Source organism: Topomyia yanbarensis, chromosome 2 (genome assembly GCF_030247195.1).
Source record: "Topomyia yanbarensis strain Yona2022 chromosome 2, ASM3024719v1, whole genome shotgun sequence".
Classification (NCBI taxonomy): Eukaryota; Metazoa; Arthropoda; class Insecta; order Diptera; family Culicidae; genus Topomyia; species Topomyia yanbarensis.
In genome coordinates this window covers 346,470,910-346,490,311 of record NC_080671.1, presented here as the reverse complement: position 1 = coordinate 346,490,311, position 19,402 = coordinate 346,470,910, and the positions used below count along the sequence as shown (strand labels likewise).

Genomic DNA, 19,402 nt, shown 5'->3' with positions numbered 1-19,402 from the left:
AAAAGAACCTATGGAATCAATAAAGCCGTACGGAATTAACAGATATTCAGGGTACATACGATGGAGTCGCTTCTCTGATGTCTGGACAAGAGCCGACGGAAAATAAATATGGCTAAAAACAAACTCAGGTAATTTCTGCCAAGTTCAGGCATGATTTTCGAGCTTCCAAAAAGGTTTGAAGAATAGCTAAGTAATTTCTGGAATGTCTTAGACGCTTCATGTGTATACTACGAAATCCCGAGGAAACGAAAAAAATGAGACACTATGCTATATTTCGCCTTAGTGGAGAACAATTTTGGAAAAACTATTTTTTATCCAGTAAGGGGAAAATTGTTTAAAACCATCTTTGCGCATGAAGAGCGCAAAACATTTATTATATTAGTTATGGAATTTGCGTTTCGAATTCGTCTCATCAGAATCCGACACCAATTTAGTGACATGATTAAGCTAGCGCCGGATTGACGTTAGCTCAAAAAACGGAGACACAATCTCAGCGGGACATCACGCTTGACGGGGAGTTTGCTCAGGAACACAAATGGTGTCTCCGTTTTTTTGGAGCTAGCGTCAATTCGGCGCTAGCTTAGTCCTGTCACTAAATTGGTGTCGGATTCTGATGAAACGAAGTAGAAACGCAAATTCCGTAACTAATAAATCTTAGAGAATTTCTGCTGATCAAGGGGAACTAATTAGAACAACAAGGGAAACTTTAGAGAAATTCTATAGAACTAACTTCGAACTTCAAAAATCTTCAAAAAGGCTTTCTGATTTTAAGAACAATCGTTTATAAATTCCGCAAGCATAAAAACAACCTAATAAGCTTCCGAATTGAGTTTCAGGAAATTTCTACAAGCTTTCGAGAATTCCATCAAACTTCAGTAAAGTCCTACGAACTGCAACGAAATTTCGCGTACTCCGGACTGTCTACTAATATCATGAACGTCCTACGAAAATCAGGAAAATTCAACAAAATTTAGAGAATTTTTAATATTCAGAAATTCTTAGTAAATTGCAATTGTTTGAACCAACTTTCACCCATTTTTTTAGATCATGATGATACCACCAACACCTCAATAAAAACCATTAATTAGCATATGTTTTTTGTACCACCCTGACTGAACAGGCAACCTCAAATCACGAAATAAAAAATGCGAGTCTATTAGTATTGGAAAGGAACATGTTCCGTATACCGTAATTGAGCAAAAGAGTAGCTGTTTTTTGGCATGGAATTGCTCTTTCAGCATCTTGAAAAAAATTGTTCGATCTAACGATAAAAAATTTGCCAAAGAAAAAAAAAATAACAAATCGCTGGACTTACCGGTGGTGGAGGTCGATACGGCTGCGAACCCATCTGAGGGCTGTACGGCCGAGGCGGCACCCAGCTCTGCTGATGACCATACGACTGGGGAGGCTGCCCAAGTGGCGGCTGTTGTTGCTGCTGCTGCTGACCAGGTTGCCCGCCACCCCCCGGTTGACCCGGACTAGGTGCCGGTGGCGGTTGCTGCGGTTGATTTGGATCGTAGCTATTCGGATAGCGATGCTGGGGATGTGGTGGCGGATGCGATTGTAGCAGCGAGTTTAACGTCGGCGTTGGTCCCTGCGGTTGCTGACCCGGATGGCTACCTGGATGCTGTGGTGGCTGACTACCGGGAGCGCCCGGACCTTGCATGTAGCGTTGCGGAGGCGGTCGGTTCGGTGGAATCATCGAACCCGGTTTACCGCCCGGTGCGGCTCCCATCCGGTAGTGAGCGTAGGGATCACCGGGTGGCATGTTGGGATCGTGATGATACCTGGGATACTGTTGATGCTGCATCGGCGACTGGCCGTACATCTGGTGCTGATGGTGTTGCGGATGTTGCTGATGCATTGGATGATGCTGAGGGTGATGATGCATTTCTTCTTTACTGTTCGGGTCTGCCGGACCAGCATTACTACTTGGCGGCATGTGATGTCCGGAAGGTTCGTAAGGGTGCATTCCGGGAGCATTTTCCGACCCCGGATGGGGAGGGTGAGGGGGACCGGAGGAAGGTGAAGACGCGGCAGCTGTTCCGCCATTCCCTCCAGAAGCTGCACCAGCCAGAGATTTTGCTTTCTCACCACCCATTACTGGTCCACTTTGAGAATTCTTCCCGCCTTGTTGAGTATCTGTACCATTTTGCAAATTGCTTGTTTTCTTTGTCTGTGGTTTATCAGCACCTATATCGTTAGCTTTCGCGAGACTCTCATTGATCTCAGTCTGTTGCTGCGCCATCTCTTACTTCGCGCCCCTTAACTCATTTTGGCTCACACTTCGCTTTTCGCGGCTGTTACGTTTAATGGGATTCAAAATTGCTTGTCACGATCACGAGAAGCAACAGAGAAAAAAATATATTCACGCGCGCGTTACTTCGAGCACCGCGTCGATACACAACGATAAACAAAATCCCCGACGTAGTTTCCGTGCGCCCCTTCGATGAGCACCGGTAAAGAGCCCGCGATAATTACACCGTCATCAACACTAATTTTGAACGCGCACACATACCACGCGAAGAGCTTCTCCGTTCAAAGCATAGGGGTTTGTTTAGCAACAACAATTTACAATTTCCGTTTTGATTTCGCATTTGCCAGGAAGCCGCTCTCTTTCTTCGGTGCGGAGAACTTCACCTTAAACAGCATTAATCTCTAATCTCATTTCTTTTTTTTTTCACTCGCCTGTTACTTTTCTCCCAATCACTCCACTCGATTGCGCGGACAAAAACCTCCACTTGACGGAGCACAAATAAAGGCACGGTAAAGAAGACGAAGAACCCGTGGCAAATAAACCCCAAAAACTAATGGTAATGAAACACGAAAGAAACACTAATACGGCTGCATGCTATTTATTAAATATTTTCTTCGCTGCCTCAACTATATCTTTCTTTGCCACGATCATCCACGCTTCTTTTGAGGAAGAAAAAAAAACACTCATACACATACACCAGGCGTTGTGAAGAACAATTCGGCTGTAACGAGAGAAAAAAAATAGATCCAATTATTATGCAATTTAGATTGCTACTCATTTTTTTCCGCTTTTTTATGACCCAATCAAACCCCTGCCCCTCCAGCAACAAACAAAATGCGAGTCAATAAAAACAGCATGCTCGAAATTAACGTGATTGTGATTGTTTATATGTATTTTATATTTTTGCGGTTTGCGACTGATCGCGATTGGGCACACTAAAATACCAAGGCAACGTCGTCAAATCGTAGCCTCTTTAAATCCTTAATTGCTTAATGATTTGTCATTCTCTTTCAACCGAGGGTGCTTTGCCTCTCCGCTGGTACGTTTTACTTCCGTTGCGATATCATCATTATCATCATCATCATCAACATCATCCTTCGCTTAGTTAGCACAAAACTACAGACAAATATTCGCGCACCGAACCGAGAAAAGCTCTGGTTGAGAAGCCTCACTCAATTGATCACTTTTTGGGTTTGGGAAATTGAAACAAGTTTGATGCGTTTCCTTTCGATCTGTTTTTCGTTGCACGAACCTCGACGTTGCCATGTGCTGTGATATGATGGGAGGAGAATAAACTGCTGCCGTCAGCCACGTGTGGAGTTATTTACGGTTATCAGTTTCACCACCTCTCCCCGGTGATCGTTGGCATAGCATATGTTTCGATGTTGTTCGATGGAGAAACAGAGAACAACTAATTATTGGTGAGTTATTCGAAGGGTGTCAGATTTTGATTAGAAAGCTTCGGGTGAGAAGTAGAAAGGAGTTGGGAGTTAAAAACGACCTTTCTTAGCGTAGGTTGGTATGGAAAAGATTAATTTTTAATTCTAATGTTTATCTTACACTTTTGGAATATATGTTTACCGGTTGGTTCGGTACATGGAAATGTTGCTAATAGGCAATTTATTATAGATCATATCTTCTTGTTTGGAGGGTTCGGTACACACCTAGAAAAAATAGTGTAAATTTACGTCTCCTGACCCTGACATATACGAGCATCAAAATGACTTAGTTTTACGTTTGATTTTAATTTTACATGACGTTTAGTTTCGTAAATCATGTAATTTTACTCCGCATACAGCGTTTGTTCTGAATGGTAGGAAGTGTAATTTTATGTTATTGCGCATGTAAAGTATACGTTTCATGTAAAATTAAACGGAACACGGTAATGTTCCGTCATATCGAAAATTACGATTTGTTGAATTGTGTCATGTTTGCAATTACGTCAACGATAAAATTCCGATTTTTTTGGTGTGTATAACATACATTTTCTTCAAAATATATAAATAGAGATTTTCTGGATTATCTAAATCTTTGACAACTTTAATCAAATTTATGAGGCGTTTTCCAAGAGCCATTTTTGAAAGAATATATGATCAAGAAATTATTAAAATGGGACTTGTCATTCCGCTGTTACAGATTGCTTGCCAAATATTTTTTTTAGCATCAACCCTATATTTAATTTTCAGACACTGCCAATTGAACGGGCAACAATCATAATTTTTTTTCGTAGCACTGCTAATTTAACTTGGGGCTGCGTGGCTTTTTTTTAAGAGTTGTCCTATTGGAGCTGTAGAACTCGGCTCTCGGCAGGGCTCCCCATCACTCACTGCAATTGCAGATAAGACGGGAAATGTCATCCACTTAAAGAGTACTTAAGGTCTATTGTGCCGGGTCGTGAATTTGAATGTGATATTCATTGTGCGATTCAGATATGTGCGGGTGTGGGCTTTACGATCGCGTGTATTATCGCGAAAGGCTCGAGCGTTTGTGCGTTGACGTGTTCGATCGCGTGTGCGTTTGTATGTCGCGTGTGCCAACGTGTATGTAACTTCGCATGTATAAATTCTATATTATGACCGTGCGTCTTTTCGCATAGGATGATTTCGGGAGAGATGCCGCGTCAGGAGAGATGCCGCACTCTCTATATCTCGTATATGGGGTCAGTTTTAAACGGTAATATGATATTGTGAGATTGTCTTTCGAAGAATTACAACACTGGAGATGTAAAATAATCCTTATTATTATCTCACGAAAAATTTATTAATGATTATGTTCCTCCAGTTGCATAACAAAGCGTCGAAAATTTATCAGCAACGCATTAAAATTGTTTTTTTTTTCAAATCGTTGGATTTTTTTTGGTAAATCATGTATCGGTTGAATATCTGGGACCCTTTAGAAGGCATTTTGATAATGAGTACAGTCATCCATAATTTCAGAGGAAAATTTCGTGGTGCGGGATCTCTCCCTTACAATTGAGATAGATGCCGCATCAAAATTGCGGGTGAGATGCCGCAGATGATGGCGAAGGAACCATAGCTAAAAGTATTTTTCTCACATCGGAATGTCGTTAAATGAACATTTCGACATAGATCTTTCATTAGGGCTTAAATCGCAAATGTAAACAAACAGCGTTTTCGCTATTATGACATTATGCGACAAAAATACTACAAGATTGAGGTGAAAATTAGTTAAAATGGTTTTTAATTCGATTTATAATTAAAGAAAACAAAACGGCGAAACATGCATTTTCTTCGAGATTTCGACTTAGGCCCTTCTTCTCATATGAAATATAAAGGCTAAACTTACACTTGTAGGCAGAACCGGGGCGTATGGTTATTATTCACATAATTATTCTTTAAACGGCAGTTCTATTATATAAATGATAAGCAATATCTACTATGATCATGTCTACTCTATAGTTATTGTACATAAACATTCGAATATTTCGATATTTTCATGAAATTCGGAGAAAAGATGCACGCGCCCTTTCATTTGCATTGGGTTTATAGGCGCCCATTTGCTGAGCCCTATTAAAAAGTATACTGTCAAGCTCGCCCATTTACCCAGCCCTACCCAGCAAGATAAAGTCAGTTTAGCCCATTTACCGCGCCCTTCTGAAAATTGTGTTCACGGTTTAGCCCTTTCGCAAATGGTGGTTGCTGAAGGGCGAAATCACGACTGGAATGCAAATTGGGCGTAAGCATTTTTTTAGTTTCTACCCACTAAAAGCACATAGGAATTAAATTCTTTGTTATATTGTCATAAGGTTTAACCAAAGATGCTTCAGGGAAAACATGACCATAAAGTAATTTATACCTACAATAAAAACTACATTTAGAAAAGCATCGCCGAATATTGAAACTGATTTTTCTCCATTTGAGTACATTGCGACTTAGGCCCTAATGAAAAATCTGTGTCGATTTGCGTTAGGTATGGGTTCTTAATAAGGTATATCCACAAACTAACGACACAGTGACATATAGGATTATGAGTCTATTTATCTATATATTTAAAACGGGCGATATGTATCTAAGTATTAGTTACTTCGGTTTATTCTTTAATGTTTCAGGCACTAATTTTCGTGAATACATTGATTTGTAATGATGTCAATATTGCGATAAAAACGAAAATTTTAAGGAAATAATGCTTTTTTTCAAAATGAATCTTTTAAGAACTAACCTAAGCTATATAAATTCTTTGTTCGGAGAAACAGCCAAAAACTGCTTCTAAGAAACCTTACTAACACATAGATATATATCGCTCGCACAAACATATAGATAAATAGTACCCTTAATTAAATTACTCAAACTTAACCGTTACACAAGGCTGCGAAAGGAAAAAAATATTTTTTAAATGTTGAATACGAAAATGTTTCTAGAAATGGTAGTACCCCTTAAGAAAAGCCGATTTCTAGGTATAATCAAACTTCAAGAGACTCAGCTGGACACCTAATCACAAAAAACATCAACGAGAGCAAAAAAATACTTTGTTCGCCATTTTTCAGTTTGTGACTACGGTGCGGCCTCTCACCCGCACATACGGCATCTCTCGCGCAATGATTTTTGTTTTAAATGTTCGCGAAAATTTGATGAATTTTTTTTCATTACAAAAACCATTTCACAGTATTTTAGAAACTTGTCGCAATTGATAAAAATGATTTCTTCGACTATTGAAAGGTTTACTTTGATGCAGGATCGATTTTTAGAAATGCGCGGCATCTCTCCCCAATTTACCCTATTCGCGATTGTGCGCGCGGAGCGTGAACCGTTTGTAACACTATAAGAACTAAAACGTTCACCTTATTACCGGGGTCTTACCGAGTTTGCGCGATCGTGGACGTAGGTGTGCGTGGATGATCGCGAAGGGCTTAAGCGTTCGTATGTTAACGTGTTTGTCGCATGTGCTAGCGTGTGACACTTGTATAAATTCTATTTTATAAACATGTCGCCATTCAAATATTCGCGTGTGTTCTGACAGGGAGTGAGATTTTGAATTGAATCGAGTCACGTTCTTGTCGTTCTGATTGGTGTCCCTATAGCCGACCTTGAGAGTTCCGTCTCTCACGCTCGAGCTACCCTGTGCAAAAGACGCCGTTGAGAGCACACCCCAGACGGTCTCTGTGGCTTGACCAGGGACTAGGAGGGGTTTTGTCGAAGTCCGTCTGACTGAGAAGTAAAGATTTGGCACCGTGTCATAGTGTCCGAAGGGTGGTGCGTCATAACGTCAGGGATCTAATGACGCACCCTGAGATTGAGATATTATATCATGTCCATCTTATAATCCCAGATATTATGATGCAGTACGGATTTCAGACATTTTGAGATTGATTGCGGTGACGTACATTTATTTTTGGGCTTTATGACGCACCCTCATGCGTCACAATGTTATGACGCATATTATTTTGGGACGATATTACCTGGGACATACTAACGCAGTTCTTATGCGTCACAATAAGTGCGTCACAGTGTCCAGGACATCGAGTGCGACATAAGATCCGAAATCAAATGTGCGTCATAATGTCCGGGACATTATGACGCACAAGGGGTGCGTCATATGATCCGAAAATTATTGTGTGTCATACCGTCCCGGGCATTAAAACGCACATCCGTTTTTGGATGTTATAACGCTGCCTGATCCGTCAAAATATCCCGAACGTTATGACGCACCACCCTTCTGACGTTATGATACCGTGCCCACTGATTCATATAGAAATTTCGAATGTGAGGGCATATTTAAACCTGTAATACAGGAACCGTAACTCCGGTCCAAATGAAATCCCAGTGCAGTCATTAAGGACACTATTGCTTTCAATTGTAAAAATTGAGTCAGCAGTGCCGAAGAAAAAGAAGTGTATTTAGTTCAGGGATTTTATAACATCATCGAAGCATTCCGTCGTAGGTGACCAAAGTAGTCAAAGAGAGTTTAAATGTATGTGAACAAATCCAAACAATTTAAAATATATTTTAATATTTTTTGCATTATTTAGGTATAAAAGTGATGTCGGTTGATACAAGTATTCGATGCGCAACAACACTCTTCAAACCGCAACTCCGGAACCAGAACTCTGATCCACGTAAATGTCAATAGGTTATATTACACCATTCATTTGAGCCTAATTTTATTAAAATCGACACAGCAAAATGAGTGACTATATTTGACATATACACACATACACAGACATTTTTAAAACTCGACGAACTGAGTCGAATGGTAAAGGAGACTCGGCCCTTGGTTAAAAAATTAATTTTTAACTGTCTTTTGAAAAGGGTCAAACTTTTTCTACCAATTTTTTCATATGGCTTTAGTCTAAAAATGACAAATCCTACAAAAAAAATGTTGATTTTCACAAAACTAGTCAAAAAAATTAAAGATTTTCACAAAATTAGTCGAATTGTTGAGTAAAAATGTTGATTTTTTTTATTTCGATTATAGTGGCTTTAACCTTAAGGTCATTCGCCTCATCGGGTTAGAAAAATCTCTTATGACAAATTTCTTACCCCTATGTGCGGGGTCGGGACTTGAACCCAGGTGCGCCGCGTACAAGGCAATTGATTTACCAACTACGTTACGCCCACCCCCACTGAAAACATTCTCTTTCGACTCATACACTGAATAAATCGATTTAAAAAAAAATTAAAATCGACTCAAAAAACCCCATTTTTGATTTGGATGAAGTTTTGTTCCAAGATAGGTAATTGTGTTCCTTACCTACCGACAACATTTCAAGTTGGGCATTTTCAAGGAAAAAGTTATTTAAAAAAAAAACTTTTCCTTGTCCACACTGAATTTTTTTTTCGGTGTACTTTTATCGAAAACTAAACCAATAAAACTCAGTTTGTGAGAAGAGTATATTTTTATTCTGTCATTAAACAAATATTCCATTATTAGTTCTTTATTTTCTTATTTAGTTCTGAGGAAGGATCAGGGAAAGAAATAACCACCATAACATTATGTACCGAATTTTACATAATTATTTATTTATTTTTATATATAACATTTGTTTTAAAACTATCTTCATGCATGTTATTTTGTATTATTTCTATGCAAGAAAAATATTTTTGGGTCATTAGAATACCTTTTCGCCTCTACTTTGCCACCAGGATAGACACATAACTGTGGAATTTCTGAGTGCCAGATATTGTTTTGGCGTTATTATACAGTTCTTCGAGTTCTTCGGACATTTTGTTGTACTGTTCAGTGGATATGAAGAAGAAATTTAATTTTGTGATATTTTTAACAGTTTGTTCAACTGCCCAGTTATACAGGGTGTTTGGTTCATGATTAAGAATCTCTCGAGGGGTGATTTACTGTCATATTTGGAGAAAAAAACCGTTCTACACATACCATCAAATCTCAACCGTTACAAAGTTATTGAAGTTTTTGTATAAAAAACTTATTTATCTTAAAATACCTCTAACTCGAAAAGTATACCTCGTATTTTAAATCCTTTAAATCCATTGGAAAGGTGAGAGAATTTTCTATTGAATGGTGTTCAGTTAATTAGTTTTAATTTCCTTTTAGTTGTAAAGTAAATAAAGTTAGTGTTTTTGATGAGGTTTTTGTTAATTTTCTCAAAATAATGAATTATGATTATAGCAATATCTATTATCCAAAAGTTGGGTTTGAGGACGATTCATAATTTGTTCTTCAACATAATATTCCTATCTCTTCTCGTTTCCTTGTAATTTCACTTCTAAAGTTTTCCTATAATCGACTTGCAAGTTCTTTCTCTAATCTAATCTAAAAAATATGCTTTATATCGCTATTACCAGGGCTTCATTGGAAATTTGAGGAAATTTCCTTTCGATGTATGTACAGATATCTTCTAGTTAAGTGTACTAAATTACTTTCTACTAGTAAAATAACTCAAAATTAGCGCTTTTTTTAAGTTTTTTAATTATTCTAATTATTAATCAACTAAATTTATCGTCACTATTGTTCATTTGGTGCCCCTTAATATTCTCTACAACTTGTTATTTGACACTTCATCCCTATCGCTTTTCATTTCGCTGCAATTTAATAGTTAACACAACATGACCTCATGACAAATGTAGTGGGTTCGAAATCGTTGTTTTTGCATATGTAACGAAGAGATAAAAATTATTTTGCTTCGAGACTAAAAGAGATAATTGAATGGAGTCAAAGGAAGAATTGTAAAACTTGCTGAGATGCATCATAATAATTGTGGAGTTTTATTATTTACTATTTTAAGAAAATAACAAAAATGCTAATAATAACACTAACTTTAAACTAATTAACTTCTAAAAGAATACTAAATTCACTTAATACTTTCGAATAAAAATAAAAAAAGGTACAATAAGTGCCATATTTTTTCAATGAGAGCTAGTAGTAGTGAATATGAGATAAAAATATCCAAGTTCAAAAAACAAATTATGCAACTATTCAAGACTAACAATTCGAATTATTAAAATGGTGATGTTAACTATTAAGATTTTCGCAAAATGAACGAAAAATCGATCAAAATAGTCAAATTTTAAATAAATTACTGTGAAAAGGTTACTTAACCTCATTAGCTGAAACATTTGAGGACATTTTTCAATGGGAAATTTTCTCACCTATCCAATAAATCTAAAAGATTTGAAATACAAAGTACATTTTTTGAGTTAGAGTTATTTTAAGACAACTATGTTTTTAACACAAAAAGTTCTAAGTTATTGAACGGTTGAGATTTGATGGTATGTGTAGAAGGTTTTTTTTTTCCAAATATGATAGTCAATCATCCCTCGAGAGCTTCTTAATTATGAACCAAACACCCTCTGTAACTCTCGGGGAGTTGTTATGATATTTCCATAGTTGCGAGCAAGACTGGCACTTTTTGCCATTCGCTTGAGTGCCACCAATAGCATCACAGGATCCTTTTCCATGGAATGTTGTAAAAAATGCCATTCAGCGCTTAATTCATATTTTGACTGGATTCTACACAGTTTTGCTGTTTTTTGTTATATTTTAGTATTTTAGTATATATAGACATAAAATAAATTTTAGAAAAGTTTTTCAATTGTTTCATAAAGTTTATTATGTTTGAGATGAACAACTGAACCGCAGTCTTCCAGTTTTCCTGTCTTAAAGCCTTCCAGTCTTCCAGCCTTCATACCAAATTCGTTACTGATACTTTTTGCATGTATCAGGCAACTATCATTTGGAAAATTGGATACTGAGTTGATTGTGACTTTCATTGGTTTAGTTTTCGATAAAAATACACTGAAAAAAATTCTGTTTGGACAAGGAAAACAAATTTTTTTTTCAAATAACTTTTTTTTCCTTGAAAGTGCCCAACTTGACGGTAGGTAGGGAACACAATGACCTATCTTGGAATATAATTTCATCCAAATCAAAAATAAAGTTTTTTTGTACATCGACTTTAAATTTTTAAAATCGATTTTTTTTCAGTGTAGGAGTCGATGAAGAATTTTATCAACATTTTTAAAAAAATTTGAATAATTTTGTGAAAATCATTCCTGCTGCATTTTTTGCAGGATTTGTCAATTTTAGACTATGGCTATACCATTTGAAAAAAATAGGTAGAAAAAGTTTGACCCTTTTCAAAAGACAGTCTAGATCAGAGCTGCAAATTTTCACCAGGTTGTTTTGAACTTGAATAAAGAACAAATCTCAAATCATGCCCTACTATGTTCAATTCCCTGTTTTTCGTTTGCATCATTCATTCAAACAGCCGAGCTGCTCAATCATTTTCCATTCATTTTCGATTTCATTGACCCTGTGAATATCTCTGTTCTGGGATATTGACTAAGTTTTTCAAGCAAAACTACTCTGAACATACTTCTTACTGTTCATGTAAGCTTGAAAACGCAAAATATACCAGAATTTAACCTAAACTGGCCTCTACAGAGCAGATGACAGCTTCGTTTGATGAATGAAAAAGCATCAATTTGAAATGAAGACGTACGGTTTGGTTATGAAAATCTCGCCAACTTGAAAGTGAATGATTTAGGGAGGCTTTGAATTTGAATCATGGTTGGGTTTGAGCTGAAAGCTGGCATTTGAAAATGAGAATTTGCACCACTGGTCTAGATCATTTAAAAAAAACAGTATGCAAAGTGGCTTTTTGTGACAAAGTTCTCATGTACAGAAAGTTTCATTCAAGTCTGAGAGGGTGCTGCCAACATTTGTCCGAGTTGGCGCAAAATTCGTCCTGGTCAAAATTTGGGAATACAAAGTACAGACGAATTTCAATACAGTTTTGAACGTTTTGAACGAATAGTAGTTCCCTTTTTTGAGTATTCTGAATTGTGATTATTCTACCTGAAAGTGAGAACGAAAAATTATTTCTGCAAGGTTTTGAGATAGAGCGCGTTGTTGATGGGAGGCCCCCTAAAAACTATCTTTTCGTCGTAACTTTTCCTGTGAATTTACTGTCGATCCTAAACATTATGAATTATTTTTGACATACACGACGATTGGGAGATTAATAATTCACGAAATTGGTGTTCCATTTTTAGAAAATGCATTGATTTTCTAAAAATTTGGCTCAGAATTGAAAAGTACAAAGCATTTTCTCGTTAACCGAACCATATTTCTATTCCGCCATGCGCTCACCAGCATTCAGAACTGCTGTGCTTGCGGGACATCATCCGTGACCAGTTATTTGCACAAATAGTATAGCCGAAACGGAATTCCATGACCTACAAATGTGCCTTGATGTACAGTAGTTAAAATCTTATGTAGAGCTTTGACTACTATCTGCATCTGTTACAAAGATTTGACAGAAGAGTTTATATCGTTGTAACGCAACGAAAGAATGCGTCATAGTACTTTCATTTGACTACATTCAAAGCATGATGAATGAGTAATGACTATATTTGTCACACAATTTAGAGCTACATTAAGTATCTGGTTGCTTACTAAACCAGGTCGTTGCCGTCGCTCAACTTCATGCATATAATTCCGCTCTTTAGTTACAGGATAATCCTGGGATTAAGTCGATGAAACTTGAAACCAAAAGTTGAAATTATCCTCAACCCGTAACTCAGACCGGCACCCTCCTAAGCGCACTACTCCGATCACGAATCATCGTGCAGCATCATTCCACGGACCAGTCGTAGCACCTCGCTCGGACAGTTGATTGATCGAATCGAACACAACCTATAACCGAGTCAAATGTGATCCGGGGAAACCCGAGTTCACGATGGCATGCATAAAATGCCTCCACTCATCACGGTGCAATTCAAACTCTGCCTGCCTCTGACGGATGCCTTTCATGACGGTAGGAAACAAGACGATAAACCGAAATGTGCTCCGAAGTGAACATCAGCGAGCCAGTCAGTCCTCTGTGCAAAATCACCCGAACTCGAGCCCAACAGCGAGTCAATCGCCGATAAAGAATCAACCATCGGGGAATAAAATAACTCAACGAAGCAAGAGAGACCGAACAGAAAAGGGGCAAATAAAAAAAAATAATAACAGCAACGCAACATTTATTATGAGACAAGACAAGAAAATAATATTAATAACAGGAATAAACTCCATCGAGGCCGGCCTGAGAGAACAACAGCGACTCTTGAGTGAATGGGAATCGACCACAAAAGCCCGGTACCTACTTCGGCACGGCACGGCACCATGTCTTTCGAGGTTTCGCTCACGGAACCCCAACTACAAGCAATAGCAGTCATCGAACAGCCTCCACTAGAGCCGAGCTTTGTTCCCTGTACGTGTAGCTAAAAGCAAAGTGTGCAGTATTTTCTGGTTATGTTGAAAAAAAGTCCTCCATTCTCTCTGTCTCTCTCGAGTTAAATTTTCCTTAACTTGACTTGGCAAATAAAGAAGGGAAGGCACGGTTGAACCGGCAGAAGAACAAAAAAAACAACATCAACAACGACTCGTACCAGTTGATGAGAAGTGCTTCACTCGCATCCAAGCGACCGGCAACCGGAATCCGAAAACCCCAAAAGCCAACGAAGAACAATCAAGCGAGAGGGAGCCGAGTCGTTCCAAAGGCCTGACTGACGGTGCTGAAGCAACCCCACCTTCCGCCCCAACCGGTTGAGTATGATGAAGCTTGGTCCCACCCAGGCCCGGTGGAATTAAGAACCCAAGGAGGATGAGAAGGCAAAAAACCTCAGCCGTAATGCAGAGTCTGTTTTTGCCCCCTTTCGCATCGTCGTCGTCGTCGTTGTCTCACTCACGGAACGCTTCTTTTGCTATCTTGAGCACATTTTTCTGATGGTGGTGTGTCGAGGTTTTTGTGTACCCCTTCTTCTGTGGGTACACTTACTCCGCTGCTGCGCGCTGGCAACGGGGGTATAGAATCATCGGGCGGACGGGCACTAAACATTGTCGGTGCTCTGCCTGCCTGCCGGTTGGTCGAACAAACTCGCAGCACCGCTCTGTGGTGTTCGGTGTTCGCTGTGCAAAATTGGGACCCGGTGTCCCGGAGCATCCCGGAGAGAGCACCGAACGCCAGTGCGCTGGCTTCGGTGGATCAGAAGAGGCGCGGTGGGTGAAAAGTAGGGTTTTGTAATAAAAAAAATTAATTCAATCTATTTTAAAATGTTGAAGCCATTTTTAAGCTTGCAAACTTTTGTAATTTTGAATAAACGAATTGTGTATCAAAATAAGCATATGTGTGGTTGCTATTTTGTAATTGCTAAATGATCATTTGAAACAAAACAAATAGGAATAAAATAATTTATCACATTGTGCAAACTACTTGGATTCCGGCATTCTGGTCGATATCCGTTTCGACCACGTCCGAATGCAGATCTACCGAGGAAAGTATCGATCGAGGAAATATCTCCATCTCCACAGGTACCTCGGGATAAGTAAACTTGTTAGTATGAGTTCCAATTGTTCTATCATGTATTAAACGCTCTCGGTAGCCAGCTACCGAGATTTTTTAAAGGTTTGTTGTAATATTCTGAAAGATCCCACTTTCTAAAATATGAAACTTGACTTCTAAAATATGAAAATCCCGGGAATAGCGACCCATTATTGGTACCGTAATACCGCTACTGAACAAAAGCCAGTACCGGTATTTTCGGTACCATACAAATCTAGCGGGACCCGTTTCCTAATCAAGGTGGTTTTTAATTATATTTAATTATTTTTTAAATAAATCATTCAGCTTATGCCTTTGTGGGGAAATGAGGTGGGGCCAATAATTCTAGAAGATCAACTATTGCTAACTCTCGTTGTTCTGAACGATATGTTCAAATTACTGCACTATTTATAAAAACTTCAACTAACTTCTACTAAATTTCAAAGTATTCACATCTAGCATAAGAGTAATAATTTGTTTTGATTTTTTTACTAGTGACATTCTGATTGGTTCCAATTATTCACTGGGTGGCGCATAATACGACTGTGGCCTAAGTCATGTCGGTATTTGGTTTGCCCTTAAATCTTTATCTATGAAAGAACGAACAGCGATTTAGTAGCTTACAATTTTAGAATTGGTGAACTGTTTCATAGGAGCGATTCGTAATTTTTGGCGATCGAAAAATTCAACAGAACTCCATAGTGTACAGGAAATCAGGAGCCTTGGTATGCATAAAAGTCGTAACCACTTTACAGCAAAGCGAAAATGCCGATAGATAGGAAATGCGACCAACGTACACGTATTTACATTCTTGCTTCGATTTACTGTTGATACAAGGGTTTCTTAGATTTACCATCTGTTGAAGTCGACGAAAGTCGTACCGCTTACTAATTATTGAATTCAAAATGGCCTAGATCCGAAATAAAAAAGGTGCCGCATTCGAAAAATACCTCCTGCCGCAATGAGACATCAGTTTGAGCAATCAATTTCACTTTGAAGCGTTTCTCGAATTATTTGAAAAAAATATTCGAGTACCGGTACTTTACCGGTACTACCGGTTCTCGCCAAAATGGGTCGGTACTGCGAACCATTTGCTAATACTTAATTAAATCGAATATTTTCACAATGACCATAGAATTACCTCGTTTCTTTATTTCGAACAATTAAATTTTCTGTAAAGCGCGACGGTTATTTTAACATGTTTGAAACCCTTGTCGCAATAGATAAGTTACATTGTTCAATAAGTTTAGAGAATATTTTTTTGAAAATTAGTTACAATAGTTACAGGTCTTTCTTAGCGAATTCGGCACATGCTTTCGCATAGTAGTGTTTGAGTATTGGTAACACCTTTTCCTAATTTGCGTTCAAAATTCAGATAGGAGGGGATATGTTGGGCCAGTCGCATTTTCATTACACGAACACATTGGAGAATGCCAGGAAGAAAGTTTGGCTTGACCGTATTTTGATATAAATCTTTCAATGTGACCTGAATTGATGCACGGTGCTAGATCGTGTAGAAGTACTTCGATTTTATCACTATCCATATATACGAGGATCTTGATCATAGTGGCATGTTGTTAAATTTCTGAATGACATCAGTACCACATTACGCAAATGGTGGAGATGTGTATATGTCACTTCCGAAAGTATAAGCTTTATTTTCATCTTTATGAACTGTTCCATCTCGCGCATTGTTGGTCGAATGCGAGTTTACGGGGAGGTCAGTCGCAGTGGTAGTATCCTTTAGTGGGGGCATTATTATCTTCTGTGGCTCACTAATTACTCGTTACAGTAGGTGAACACTGGAACATTGCTGTTCCTAGTTAGCCTGCAACCTCCTGGTTTCTGGCTCAATGCACGTACCCTTATGCCATTCCTGGGCTATAACGAACCAAGACGAACACATGTTTATCGCATTGGCGGAAATTATATTCGTCCCCTGCTCAAACGAAATCACATAATGTTTTGATGAAAATCAAAGCATACATGTCTTCAACAAAGTTGTTTATAATCGCATTCTCAACAACTTTGACTTTGACGAATATTAACCACCATTATTCTATTTTATTAAGTATTCCATGATCCACGTTTGAAGAATAAAAATATATATTGAAAAAGTTTTGTCCGGTGAGCTCGTACGAAAAAACAACCTTTTTTATTTTAATTTGTTTCATAACACTAAGTTATACGTGAATGAAACTTTTTCTATTTTATTTGCTTCAAAAAATGACAAGAAAAAAACCATATTGGAAATAGATACGTGTCGATTATTTTTGGCTAGATTTCGCGAAAACTTCTTCGAAAATAATAAAAAAAGGAGTTGAAAATCTGGCGTGGAATGATCCATACATAACATTTTCTTTTAATAAGGTTTTATCATAAACAAACAAAATCTAAAACACTTTCGATTGAAAGCATACTGATTCTAAATTGGCGGAACTTTAAGTATCTAAGCGGTGTATGTAAGAATTTTTCGTTTGCTTCGCTGTTAACGAAGGAGCGATTTTTAGTTTCACGTCTGATCGATATGAGAAGATAGACAATTTTCTTCTAGTTCTTGCGCAAGGAATGCTCGAGATGCAATGTGCAGTGGTTAGAGTGGCGCTATTTAATCTTCAGTCAAATTAGGAAGGAAAAGTTTTCATGACAGTGGTTCGGGAAACCTATTTCTAATACAGTAATATCGTGTTGTCCAGTGGATATGAGAGCTTTGTTTTTAATTGATTCAATTGAAGGCATGGACCTAGACTTCTGGAATCGATAATAGAGACTTCCGGACGTGATCAATTCATGATCGCGCGAGTGCAGGGGACTGTAGGTTTACGCTTGAGACCGCGTTTGAATGTTTATAAGTGCTGAGACGTTCACATTGTCACCGGGATGTTATCATGTCTGCGAGAACGCGGGTGTAGGCTGCGTGGATGATCGCGAACGGCTCAAGCATTTGTATGTTTGTCGCGCGCATGTGACTTCGTGTGTATGAATTCGATGTTTAAGTCGCCATTGAACGTGTAGTTTAGTGGATATGAGCATCATCTTTTTGATTGGTCCACCTGAAGGCATTGGACTTATGCTACTAGGACCGAGAATAGGGGTTTCCAGATGAAACCGATTCATGATCGCGCGAACACGGGCGGTGGTTTACTCTTGAGACCGCCTTTTTGAATTTATAAGTGCTAAACCGTTCACTTAGTTACCGGCGTGTAATCCTGTTTGCGAGATCGTCGGTGTGGTTGTATGTGGATGATCGCGAAGGACTCGAGCGTTTGTATGTTGACGTTTTTGTCGCGTGTGCTAGTGTGTATGTAACTTCGCGTGGATACATTATTTTTGTAAGCATGTGGCCATTCGCATGTTCGCGTGTTATTCAATGATCGCGCGTGGACGTCTTGTAGAGACTTGCGGACGTGAACCATTCATGATTACGCGAGAGGTGTGTTGTTGGTTGCGACCGCGTTGGTGAATTTTTAGGTGCAAAGGTTTACTTAATTACCGGGGTGCAAAGGTTTACTTAATTACGAGGTCGCGGGCGTTCGCAGTTTTGACCAGGTTTGTGTTATCTTGAAGGCCACGTTTGTACGTTTGGAATAGGAGATTGTCAGTGTATATGAGATAATAAGCAATTTGTGTTAGTGAGTGTTAGCATGGATCTAATTTAAAATATAGCAAAAAAAGAAGGGTGCCTCCAGAGAGAATTGGGCCTTAAACTCACATTGTATATTATTTGACCATGGCAATGGATAAAAAAAGTCGCCAAGTTAAGTACTAAAATGGATCACAATGTAACTTTACTTAAAAGAAAATAATCGTATCCCAAGTTTATGTGATATAATCACTGTAATACTGCTTTGGTGGAAAAGCCCCCGGACCACGTCAAGGTACACTATCATGCCGAGGGTATTTCTAATACAGTAATGTCTATATTAAAAAGCTACATCTGAAGAGCCCCGTGCATCACAGAGATGACACGTCTGCTGTTCGGCATATGTCCTAAATAATCACTTTCTGAAGATTTCAAAAGGGATGTGTTACACTGTTGCAGAAAAGGGTATCCACTTATAATCGGCAGTGATGCAAATGCCCAACAGATACTTTGAGGCTGCTTCAATATTAATTCAAGAGGTACCGAACTGATGGAATACTTAAGTAGTACACATCTGTTTATACTTAATGTTGAAAATCGCCCAACATTTGCACGAACTGATAGAGAAATGGTGTTAGATGTAACTTTCTGCTCTGACGGTATTACGCATGAGTTGACGAAGTGGCTAGTACCTAACCGTTACTTCGACATAATCGCCCTCACAGAGACGTGGCTTAGCGATAGCACTCTGTCAGTGCAAGCATTT

At 38.5% G+C, this 19,402-nt stretch overlaps 1 protein-coding gene across 6 annotated transcripts in view; it reads right to left on the bottom strand.

Annotated features, from left to right (window-relative positions):
* LOC131684162 (trithorax group protein osa) overlaps positions 1–19,402 on the bottom strand; it is a 513,311-nt gene that overhangs the window by 456,233 nt on the left and 37,676 nt on the right. For all 6 annotated transcript variants that reach the window (XM_058966798.1, XM_058966799.1, XM_058966794.1 and 3 more), the window contains exon 2: positions 1,316–2,978. In XM_058966798.1, coding sequence (XP_058822781.1) covers positions 1,316–2,248 — 933 coding nt within the window. In that variant the 5' untranslated portion in view covers positions 2,249–2,978. The remainder of the gene's footprint in view (positions 1–1,315; positions 2,979–19,402) is intronic.